Raw genomic sequence first — 12,804 nt, 5'->3', positions numbered from 1 at the left:
TGATAATCTTGAAGTAAGCACACAGTTTTCATAAATCGTATTCATACCAGGTGAATAACCACCAGTACATATTTGCATTTTTTTTCTCGTTCGTTAATGACACTTAAATGCATCTTTTCTCCATATAAAAACCATACTTCCTTAACAAAAAGAAGCAACATAAATTATAACTGCAAGATATTATAAACAAAAATGTCGAAAACAGAACACCCACCTGATTCCGATTCGCATCCTCAATCAAAGCAAAATCAAATTATAAAAATCATTCTTTTCTTCACGCTCCTTACAGATAAGGGTAGTGCATTGCATTCGTGCTTTGTGTGCAAGGCCGAGATGTGTCCTCGTACGCGCCCACTGGAGCGTGGCCGGGGCGCGCAGTACGGCATACCGGAAGAGGCAATACCGCCGGGGGCACGTGTTTGCAATACGTGCCAGTGCAAATCGGTGAAATCGAGGTACGACTCGCAATACTATTCACCTTTCGCTACATCGCAGGCTTTATTACTGAACGATCAATCCGTCCATTCTAGATACACACATTGTCCTCTGCCGACCTGCCCCAATCCGAAAGATAGGGTGAAACGCTTCCGAAATTTACCGCCGCGATTGTTCGAGCTGTCAGTGGATATCCGCGATCCCATTATTCAGGAGTTGCAGATTCCACCCAACGTGACGAAATGTTGTTCGGCTTGTCTAACTCGTATTCGCCGGAAAATGGGTCCGCATTTGCTAGGAACAAATCTCACCGAGGAGGAAGTTACACGAATGAAGAAACTCTTACAGGATGTTGGTCCGAAATGGAATCATCTTTCTGAAACATTGAACAAAACTCCTGTTGCTCTAAAAAGTTTCTATTTCCACTATAAAAAGAAGTATGGTTTTGATTTGGCTTTAACGGAATACTATAAGCAACACCCAGGTGAGGACAGGCGAGCAGCGATGACAGATGGGGATGAGTCTGATATGAGTACCTCATCTTCGGATGAGCGGGATGGAAGTAGTGACACTACCGCATCTGCAGAAAGCCCCAACAACTCTGTACCGTGTAATGCTACGAAAGAGGAAATTATTACAGTTTCGGAAACTTTGGCACCTCCGCCGCTTACAAAGAACTTTGAAGATGACAGATTGTTACCACCTGGTCAACCTCCTCGTAAACAGCGCTTGACGGAAGAGTATGACAGCTCGGCTACGGAAACCGCGGATGAGGAGAATGAGACATCGCCAGCAAATCGGCAAAGTCCGAAAGTACTTTACCCTCCTCTAGGTAGTGTAAATCCAGTCATTTCTGTGCACCATACATCTCTGCAGAATGGTCCACGTGGTAACGATGTCAGCTCACCGCAAAATGTTCGAGATGTGGTACTGAATGTGATAGAAAGATCTCTGAAATCTAGCATGATGCCAAGTTCTACGAAACCACCACCGATGAAGTCCATCAACGATTTGTCCTTTGGCCCACGAGACTATCGAGATATGTCGAAAAGTGGTTCCTTTCAGCGACCACCGCCGGAAGGAATGGCAACACTGTCGGTGGTTAATTCTCATGGCCATGCTCAGTCTCCCATAATATCGCATCCTATAAGCTCGCAAATACAGGCAACTATCACACCTGTTCCGCAGCAAACACCACAATCTTTGGCACAAAATCAACAAATCCAACCTTCACTGCAGCAGCAGCAACAGGCGATGCAATCGCAATCCCAAGGAATGCATCCGTCACAGCAACAACAGCCACCACAACAGCAGCAACCGATAAGTTCTAGTGGTCACGAAAAGGATATCTCCGTGGTTTACCTTCGCGAGGAACCGCAAACACTGGATCTCAGTATCAAAAAGCATCAACGAGATAATTTTCCGCCTCCCGCGCACAACAGCAAGCTACCTACCAGCGCGTCCTCTCAACCGACACCACCACCTCCGCATTCTTCTAGTAGTAGCAGTACGGTAACAGTGTATCGTTCAGATAACTTTCCACCACCCAGTCATCAGCAGCAAAACATTCCATCGCATGGAGCGCCTTACGGGTTAAGCTACCATGATTCAATGGGTCGACCAACGAAGTCACCATCTGGGTACATAACAACTGCACCCGGCGGTCCACCAATTTCTCTAAGCCAAGGTCCAGGAGGACTTTCGAGTCAGCCTTCTTCTGTAGTTGGTCGTGGTGGTCAAATACCACAACAGACTATTTCACTGACTCCTCCTCCTGTTAAGAAGCAGCAAAATGTTCCAAAACTTAGTCCCAAGATGCAACATCAAGTGCAATCGGCCATGCAGCAGCCACCGCCACAATCACTCGGTCCCAAGGGCTCGATTACACATGGCACTCCGGTAAACTCTGCTGGCCAACAAATTATCGTACCAGGTCAAACGACATTAAGTCCACGATACGACAACATACTTCGTCAAACGCCACCGTCGTCCAATGACAAGCATGGCTCAATCACTCAAGGAACGCCTGTTCATATGTCCGCTCACGCACTGCCAGACAAACGTGCAGCTTACGAGTACAAATCCTATAACAACAGACAAAGCCCGGCACAAGTGTCTCAACCGCCGACACAGGGAAGTCCACAGGCTCCTCAATTTACGTACACAAGAACTGCGCCGTCGTTCACCTTGGAACCACAGCAACTTAGCTCGCGTCAAATTATTATGAACGACTACATAACATCGCAGCAGATGCAAGGACGTAGTGCTGCCGGTAGTGCTGGTAGTCGTCCCGAAAAGGAATCTCCCTCGCCACGAAGCGTTCCCAATATAGCTAACTCTCCAGCCGCATTGCTTTATGCCGTTGCTGAACGCGAACGCAACTCTAGGCCAGAATACCTGAGCCGAGCGTCTCCAGCCGATCATGTGAACAGGTATGATTAAATGAGAATTTATATTCACTTTATTCTCAACCAGTCAAATATGTTACAGGGGCTCTCCTGTGTTTAGTACACCCAGTCCACACCGAACGCCTCCACCACCTCAACGCCAAGGAGTAATACAACGACACAATACTGGTGGTGCAAGTGGTGGTAACACTGGTAATGCAGGATCGAAACCTCCGAGCCCTGCACCAAGTCGATTACATCCGGTGCCACCGCCGCATCATTACATGCAAGGTAAATATAAAGAACGAAAAAAAAATCCGAATTATCATTTATTTTTTATAATTTCAGGACACGATGCTTTTACCTCTCTGGTTGATTTAGCCGTCCAGCAGCAACCGATGACGGTTCCGCATAAAGATGATAAACGCCAGCTTATCGAGCAGCAGCAGGGACCACCTCCACCCCCGACGTCCCATGATATACGCTATCATCAAGCAACGATGATCCAAATTCACCATCAACAGCAACAACAACAGCAACAAGCAGCAGCTGCTGCTGCAGCGGCGGCGGTAGCACAGCATCAGCAGCAACAACAGCAGCAACATGCAGCTGCGGTTGCAGTACAACAGCAACATGCAGCTGCGGCGGCTGCTGCCCAACATCAGCAACAGGCTTTCCAAAGACAACAACAGGTTAGTAGTAAATGTTTTATCACTTCGTTGAATGCGTCAAAAAAATTATTATTTCGCAATAGATGGATCTCCAACGACGGCAGCAATCGCAGATGCATCCTTCGCTGCAGCACCCGTCAGTTGTGGCTTATCGAGAGCAGCAAATGGAGCGTGATCGGGAAATAAACTATCGTGAACGTATGGAGCGTGAACGCATGGTCGAGCGAGAACGTGAGCGCCAAATCGAGCGTGAGCAGCGAGAACGAGACCAGCGGGAACGTGAACGAGAACGAGAACGCGAGCAACGTGAGCAGCGCGATCGGCAGCAGCGCGAGCGGGATCGAGAACGATTGGCTCACCAGGAAGAAGAGGAACGCCGTAGGAAACACTACGATATAATCAGTGAAAGGATAGACAGGTGGGTTTGGAGTCGAGAGTCGAGTGTTGTGATGATTAAATTCAATAACGTACGTTCCTTTTGCAGACCCATGGAAACGCTTGGAATGCGTCAATCCTCGGACGGCTCGTTGACCGCAGCGAATCTGATAGATGCTATCATAACACATCAAATAAATCAAACCGCTTCGGAACCACCGCTGCCGCCAAACCGTGATATGCACCGTCCTCCATATGTAAGTACCCAGTCGTTTCTCAGTATTTTCCTACCATAATGTTGCAAAACATATATTGAGGAAAGCTTAGCTATTTAGCTGAACAAATATTGTTCCCTTCTCTTATTTAGTAACTATACATGTACAGATTGTACATGTAATAAGTGGTTAATTCAATGATAATACTCGGAAGTGTGTACTGCTATTTGACATTTTTCATCATATCTTTTCAGTTCCCATCTCGAGATCATCGACCGTCACCACTTAGTGAAAACAACGGAAAATCTCACTCGCCTAATGTGATAAATATAGACGTCGATTCGGAGCCAGTTCGAACGAAAAATATCACCATTGGCGAGCTGGCGGAAAGTATCATTGCTAAAGATTACTCTCCTAATCCAAATCCGTTTCTGCAAATGCGTCCTTCGATGATCCCAATGTCGCTCGAAACTTCAATCATGAGCGCTTCTGATGCATGGAAGTACCGACGGATACCTTCTGGGAAAGAGGAACAATTATCCCATAGTCAGCCTCCTCCATCTCCCTCGCAACAACAACAGCAAGTGCAAATGCAGGTGCAACAGCAAGGAATACCTGGCCATCCTCAATATGTGCATCCACAGCAGCAGTCAAATAAAGGACCGGGACGATCTACACCTGATGACAGACATATTATACGCATGGCTCAATCGCCAGGTCCCAGGAATAAATTCCACGATTCGGTGTCCCCAGATACGCATTTTTTTCATCCAGGAGCTCCGCTCAGTAGAGGGTCTCGGGATTTTGCTCTTGATTGCTACGTCAAAAATCGAATAGTGGAAGCAATGCGGACTGAAGACGACAAACGTGTTGACGATGGAAGGGATCTGCAATCTCCGCGAAATCAATCACCGGCACAACATGGGCCTCCTCCACCAGCACACCACAACAAGGATCACGATCGCAGCTCGACACCGGCGGATATGATGATCGATGAAGAAACAGGACGACCTGCTTCTGTAGGTAATCCACACCGACCTCCTTCCTCTTCTCAACAACAGCTGCCCCCTCATTCGCAATCGCAACAAGGAGGAATCCATAATTCACTCCATTCTTCTCCATACATTGGGGGCCAATCTGGTCCACCACCTCCTGTAACTACTTTTGCACCGCAAACCTACTATCCATATAGTGCATTAACTGTTTCCGGTGGCCCTGTTGTCGGAGGACTAGGTCCTCCAGTTCATCCACCGAAAACAACATTAATTGTGCCGACGCTCGGTGGTGGTAGTGTTGGTGTTGGGGGAGGAAGTGGAATGAATATGAATGACGACCGACAGTCCTCGTCTTCGTCTAATACTATCGAGCCGAAGCCCCTGCTTTCAGCTCAGTACGAAGCGCTTAGCGACGAAGACTAAAGAAAGTCGATCGCTAATTACTGTTTATTTGCTTCTGCCGCCGAGGATGTGGACTGAACATGAACAAACAACAGATTCATACACATAAGATATATTCAGTATGGAAGCTATCTCACGCAGAAATGTAATTAAATATAAATATTCATTATAACGCAGAAGTATGATGATAAATACTAAAAAAAATATGAAGAATTATTATCTATGCGAAAATGTATTCAAATGAAAAAAAAACTAGAACACTTTGAAATCTGATAAAATGCAGAAACCGCTAGAGATATACAACGAGAATTATTATTAAAAACATAAAAACAGAGGAAAGCAAAACCCTATCGACTACTACTACTACTACTACTACAGCAACAAAAGAAATTTAAAATCTATCCTGTAAAATCATCTGCAGAATAAATTTATTCAGAAGTCGAATGAAACAAAAAAAAAAACAATTATTGCGCTTAACCCTTCTAAGAAATATTCCCAATTAGAGAGAAGCACATACAACCACATACATGCAGTCACTTGACTGCAATCGGTAGAAGGCAGGAAAATAGATGGATTTAACATTGGTCTTGCGAAAATAAAAAAAAACTGGACTTAGTGAAAGTGAGGGTACAGTTATAAGAATGGTGTTGTTGTTTAGAATTGTTAATCCTGTGCGAAAACAGATGTGTGTGAGTTTGTTTGGATTATACGAAAAGGAAATCTTCAAAGAAAATTTTAATTTGTTTAATGGGCTACATTCGAATGACAAAAGCAACTAGTGCAAATAGCTGCTTAGCCAGTTACGGAGCAAGGCAGAGATTTAAGAAAGAATTATTCGAGCTTGTCCAAGAAGCTTATGAGAAACAGAAATAAATTAAATATACAAAAACAACAGCATTAGTGCATCTATGCCAACAATTTTGAAAGAAAATTAGAGAAGAACTCGAATGGACAAGTCTGTCCTGTTTCAGAATTAGTAAAAAACGCGAACTTTCTGTTTTCGTGTTTGAATTTTGCGTTTGCTCTGTTTAGTTTCAAATGCAAGAAAAAAAATTGCTGTTACTAAGAAGTAACAAAGCTACAAGTATGTTATTGTAGTTTACAATCTGTGCAGAAGCACTTGTGTAAAAGAAGTGAGCTAACAAGTAAAAATGTATATGACCCGTTAATAAGTCCAAACTGCTGAGATTACTGCGCGCTGTACAGCATAACACCGAGCAAGAGAAGAGATAAAATCGCATAGTGTAGCAAGCAACAAAATGGTTAGAAATAAAAAAAAAAATAAAATAAAAGGTGGTATATCGATTTATGTTCTCTATAAAAAGAAAAACATACATGTAATTATATTATTGTCAAGTTCATTAAAGATAGTTCTCAATTTCTAAGTTAAAACTTAAAAAAAGAGAGAAGGAGAAAAACTAACGATTGATTGATTGCTGAACATATAAATTTAGTTAGGTAGACAGAAAAAATTAGAGCGTCTTATGGCATAAGAGCTAGAGAGAGAGAGAATTAATGATTAATATTATGTAAAACTTTGTGTTAAGCCTCTTTTTAGTTTGTAATTATTTTCCTTATTTTTCTAAAAAAAAGTATATATTAACACGATATGCAAAACTAAGCATTAAGTGAATAAAACATAAAATAATTCAAATTAAAGTGTTCGCCATTTGGTACGCTATTTCTGAGTGATGACATTTAACAATGGAGAACAAAAAATAACTAAGTTTCGAGATTCATGAAGGTATTAAAACAAGGTTCGTTAGCAACAATCAGTGTATACTCTACCGAACCTATCTGGCATGCATGCATGTCTGTACACAAGACATCACAGAAAGCGATGCACGGTAAGTATGGAACAGCATGCAACACAATTGTACGGATTTTTTTCGGGCGGTCCGGATTTTCAGGAGTGATGTCCGAATTTAATTTTCGTCTGGATTTCTCAAACTGATTGAAAAAAATGCTAGAATTAACTATCAACTCTTTTAAACGGGTTCGAAAGCACCACCACTTTTCGGAGATTACCAACATTTGGAATTAATAACGTTCTCCGTTATAAGTTGAAACCTTAAGGGCCATGTTGTTTGTGAAAAGTTACCTCACTTACATAGAGGTTTATTAGTTTCCAAAGTCGCAGCCGGATTCACTAATAAAAATGCGTCTCAAGAAAGGTAAACTTTCAAGCTAGAAGATGAAAAACCTATTGTACTCTAGAAACAGGTTTTGAACAAGATTTTTTGATTTTGTTTTCATCAAACTTTGAAGAAAATATGTAACGATTGTCATAAGTTTACTCATATGACTGATATTACGACCAGGACAACGCGAATCCCACGAAAATCAGCATCGGCCGCGAAATTAAAGAAAAGCAGCAATATTCTATGTCAATAATAAAATATATCGATCGAGATTCGAGATTAATCGGATTTTTCAACGCAACCAATAATCTGAAACAGTAGAACTACCCACAACGCGAGTTTGCGGGCCTGGATGGAAGTGTCTTCCAGTGTCTATCCAGGAAGAGCGGAGGCCAAAATCGGGGCAGGGTTACGGGCTGCCAAACTTGTTTAACACCGCATAGGCATAGGGAGCTGTTATGCGGAGGGCTGGCGTGCAGAGACGTAGTATCTGTTGAACCCCCCGGTTCGACTGGTTACGTATCAGTGAATACTGGCGTGTAGGCAACACTGCCTGCTTTGACATATAATTGTCTATTTCCGTTGTGAACAAACAAACTCAATAAATCATTCTCTTTCTTATCATTACCTTCTACCGTACACACGTGTTTTAACTACGTTCCGGTGCTTTTACCCTGCTAACAGGTTATGTGCTCTGCGTTCTCGGTTAACAAGTATAGGATTTGAGCAAAAAACCTTTTTACTCGGTCGAAAGAGTTTCGGATTCGTAATTATTCGGTTTCGCGGCAGTGAACGAAAAAATAAAAAAACGATGGACCTTTCGAAGGCTAACGTGATTCGATAAAATAATCGAAATTACCGGTCGTGGTCGTTCAAAGTCCAGATGCTGATGAGGCGCGAGGGAACGTGGAGTTACGTCGATCCGGGCACTCCGGATAGTCCGATCACCGACGCATGGCGAGAGGGTGATTCGAAGGCGAGGGCGACAATCGCGTTACTGGTGGAGGATAACCAGCATAACCTCATTATGGCAAAGACGACTGCGAAAACCACGTGGGAGGCGTTAAAGGCGCATCATCAAAAGGCCACTCTTACAGGGAAAGTTTCATTGCTAAAAGAAATTTGTAATGCAAATTATAAAGAAGGTAAAGGTATGGAGATTTTTTTATACGAATTAGAAGAGCTATATTCGCGCTTGGAGAGTTCTGGCGAACAGCTTTCGCATTATATGCAGGTGGCAATGATATTGCGAAGCCTTCCGAAAGCTTTCGATCCCCTCACCACGGCCTTAGAGAGCCGATCAGATCGAGAACTTATGCTAGAGCTCGTCAAATCAAAGCTCATTGACCAGAGCGAAAAATTGTACGGTGAGGAAGTGCCGGAAGAGCGCGTGTTGAAAACCAGCAACGAATATAAGGCAGCGGTCGCTGTGTGCTACTTTTGTGGCAAGCCTGGCCACAAAAAGAGGAGCTGCAAGGATTTTCTCAGGCAGAAAAGTAGCGGAGAGGCTTACGGAAAGAAGAAAAATAAGTCAAGCCCTGACCAGAAAGCGAGAAAAGTGCGCGAAAACGACATGTCATTTACATTCATGGTGCGGGAAAATGTGGAAAAATGTGCGCGGTCGTGGTTGATTGACTCTGGTGCTACGTCGCTCATGTGCAGCGATAGATCAGCGTTTATCGCTCTGGAAAGTTTGTGTTCGAATGTGACCGTCGCGAACGGCAATGAAGCTCGCGTTGAAGGCATCGGTGATTGCCTTATCGAGTGTGTGAACGACGTCGGAGAATCGATCAAGCTAACGTTGCGCGGAGTTTTGTACGTGCCCACGCTGGAGGGCAACATGATTTCGGTCAGCAAACTCACGTCAAAAGGTGTTCGGGCCGAGTTCGAAAAATCCGTTTGCAAGTTGGTGTACGCAAATACTGTCGTCGCGATCGGTGATAAAATCGGGGACATGTACTGGTTACGGATGGTTGTAGCAAAAGTGATGAAAACCGAAAACCTGTTTCACACAACACAGCAAAAACTGCCAACACTCATGGCATCGCCGAATGGGTCACAGAGATCTGGAAGTGCTTAAAGACATAAAACGAAATGATTTGGCAACGGGTGTTACAGTAGTGGACTGTGGTATTCGAGTTATATGCGAATGTTGTATCCAGGGGAAAATGTGCCGCCCGCCGTTCCCTAAAGTCGCGGAAAAAATTTCGAGAAATGTCCTGGACATTCTTCATACGGACGTATGCGGTCCAATGGACGTGACAACACCAGGTGGTAGTCGTTACTATATGTCGATGATCTACGATCTTAGCCGCTTTGCGTATGTTTACTTCCTGAAGGAAAAATCCGAGGTGGAGGATCGAATCCGATGCTACGTTAGGATGGTTGAAAATCAGGTCGGACATAAGCCGCGGATTATAAGGTCTGATCAAGGCGGCGAATACTCCAGCAAGGCTCTCAGGCGGTTCTATGCAGACGAAGGTATAAAAGCAGAATATACAGCGGCATATTCTCCGCAGCAAAACGGGGTATCGGAGAGAAAAAACCGGTCGCTTAGCGAGATGGGGCGGTGCTTACTGCTGGATGCGGGAATACACACTCGGTTCTGGGCAGAAGCGGTGAACACGGCTTGCTACCTTCAAAATCGCTTGCCATCAGCTGCCGTCTCCCGAACGCCGTATGAAATTTGGCATGGTCGGAAGCCAGACTTGGGACACTTACGAGTGTTTGGATGTAGTGGATACGTAATGATTCACTCAGCAAAACGAAAGAAGCTTGATGCCAAAGCTATCAAAATGACGTTCGTTGGCTACTCGTCAGAACACAAGGCGTACCGGTTGATAGACACTCGTACCGGAAAAATCACAATCAGTCGTGACGTTAGATTCCTGGAGTTCAATGACGAATCGGAGAAGCAGCAGGCTAAGGAGGATAAACCGTCCGGAAGCTCACAGCAGCCAGTCAAGCGGACGATCCCGTCTAATGCCGAAGTTATAGAATGGGAGGTAAAAGATTTCTGAAAACTCTGATGATGTTGGATCCGAAGAAGAGTTTCACGGTTGGGACGATGCGGAAGACTTGGGGTCCGAGGAAAATGACAACGAAGCGGCCACGGTAGATAAACCGCAGCAGCAATCAGTTCGTCATACTGAAAGATCAACAGCCGGTATCCTGCCTAGTCGCTACCGGGACGGAGTACATCAAGTGAAGGAGAACACAGTTGAACCCAGATCGTATAGTGAAGCCATCTCTAGTGCACAATGTGCAGAATGGACAGCGGCGATGAATGAAGAGATAGAGTCACACCGGGAAAATGGAACCTGGGATCTTACCGCGCTCCCACCGCACCGCAAGGCCATTGGATGTAAATGGATTTACAAGTGCAAAGTGAACGAAAATGGACAACTTGTGCGATACAAAGCCCGCCTAGTAGTGCAGGGTTTTTGTCAAAAGTTCGGGTCAGACTACGATTCAGTCTTTGCACCCGTCGTGAAGCAGGTTACTCTCCGGACTATGCTGACAGTGGCGAGTGCAAGAAAAAATGTTGGCCAAACACGTCGACATAAAGACCGCTTATCTCTACGGGCAGTTGCAGGAGGAGATTTATATGCGCCAACCTCCTGGCTACGGGAATGGTAATGCGGACCAAGTCTGTAGGTTGAAGCGCAGTCTATACGGCCTAAAACAGGCTGCGCGCGTTTGGAACAAGCGTATCGATGATGTACTCAGGGCGATGGGGTTCCATTCAGCGAATGCTGATCCCTGTCTTTACATTAGAGAGACGGCAGCTACGTTCTGCTTCCTCTTGATTTACGTCGATGACATTATTGTAATTTGTGCAACTGAGACCGAGTTCGTAGACGTCGTCAAGATATTGAACGGTAACTTTAAGATCACGGTTATGGGAGATCTAAAGTTTTTCTTAGGAATCCAAGTCCGTCTCGAAGCCGGACACTACCGACTAAACCAAAAGGCCTATTTGAGTCGTCTCCTGGAAAGATTTAGCATGATTGAAGCAAAGTCGTCGAAAGTCCCGATGAACCCAGGCTTCCTCCAACAAAAGGAGGAGAATATCAGGCCACTGGAGTCTACAGAGCAGTACCAGAGCCTCATTGGGGCTTTGTTGTACGTCGCCGTGAGTAGTAGACCGGACATTTCAATCGCAACCTCTATCTTGGGACGACTTGTGAAGGCGCCCACTGAAGCGGATTGGAACGAGGCTAAGCGAGTGTTGCGCTACCTCAAGTCAACGATCGACTCGGAACTTTGTCTGGGCGGCACAGATAAGCCGTTCGTGTGTTTCGTCGACGCCGATTGGGCCGGCGATGAGTCTGACCGTAAGGCTACTGTCATACTGAGGCGTCAAATGAAGCGAAGCGTTGAGCGTTTGAGAAGCGGAATAAACAGAAGCGTTGGGTGAAGCTTCCTATGACATTCTGGAGCGAGCGTCGCAAATGCGTTGTGTTGTCATATTCCTAGATTCCAGTGGCGGTTTTGTTTGAAGGAAATATGAATTCGTCCAATGAAGATTTTTTTGCTTCTTCAAGCACGGAAAATTACGTTTTAGTAAACATAGAGATTTTTTCATGAAATAAAATAATATTACTGAAGTGAGTTGCGCTACAGACGTAGTAAAAAATATAAGAAATTATTCTGAATTTTAAACCCGTTGACCCCGAGCAACGTTCAACTAGTTTATAATATCTGTTAGGATTTCAATAACCCATGTGAGCACAGCTAGTTACTCAGCGGCTTGCATTTTCGCGACCAAAGAAGTTCAGCATGCTAAATTTCTGGCCATTCAAATCAAAACTCAACAATATCAATCAATAATATCAGTGCTATTTTTCCGTCGACCTGAAAATTTTTCTCGATAGTATTTTCTATCCTACTTTTTTTCTTTTCAAGATTTAAGACCAGAATAAAGCAAATATTTAGTACCTGGCGATATCAGGTTTAGTCTGAACATGGATTTACTGCACAACCCTCTTCTAAACATTTTAACATTTTCTAAACGAAAATGTATTTTATTTGCTTTTTTCAATTACCAAACCAAAACAAAGCAAATATAAAGCACCTGGCGATAAAAGATTTAGTCTGAATATGGTATTACCGCGTACATATACGCGCGTCAAAACACTACTCGTTCTGTTTCGCCGCCTCTATCGACGCGTCTTTGCCGC

The 12,804-nt window shown here is 44.2% G+C and overlaps 1 protein-coding gene across 4 annotated transcripts in view; it reads left to right on the top strand.

Annotated features, from left to right (window-relative positions):
* LOC129726008 (nuclear receptor corepressor 1) overlaps positions 1 to 7,144 on the top strand; it is a 100,637-nt gene extending 93,493 nt beyond the window's left edge. For 3 of the 4 annotated variants that reach the window (XM_055682523.1, XM_055682525.1, XM_055682526.1), the window contains 7 exons: positions 290 to 455; positions 531 to 2,867; positions 2,911 to 3,113; positions 3,171 to 3,514; positions 3,577 to 3,911; positions 3,978 to 4,125; positions 4,338 to 7,144. In XM_055682523.1, coding sequence (XP_055538498.1) covers positions 290 to 455; positions 531 to 2,867; positions 2,911 to 3,113; positions 3,171 to 3,514; positions 3,577 to 3,911; positions 3,978 to 4,125; positions 4,338 to 5,501 — 4,697 coding nt within the window. In that variant the 3' untranslated portion in view covers positions 5,502 to 7,144. The remainder of the gene's footprint in view (positions 1 to 289; positions 456 to 530; positions 2,868 to 2,910; positions 3,114 to 3,170; positions 3,515 to 3,576; positions 3,912 to 3,977; positions 4,126 to 4,337) is intronic. The other variant, XM_055682527.1, reaches the window with a different exon arrangement.
* Positions 7,145 to 12,804: the final 5,660 nt, after the last annotated feature.

The sequence above is a fragment of the Wyeomyia smithii genome, chromosome 2 (assembly GCF_029784165.1).
Source record: "Wyeomyia smithii strain HCP4-BCI-WySm-NY-G18 chromosome 2, ASM2978416v1, whole genome shotgun sequence".
In the NCBI taxonomy this organism is placed as follows: domain Eukaryota; kingdom Metazoa; phylum Arthropoda; class Insecta; order Diptera; family Culicidae; genus Wyeomyia; species Wyeomyia smithii.
Note: the sequence above shows the minus strand (reverse complement) of the source record. Positions and strands in the feature narration are given on the sequence as shown.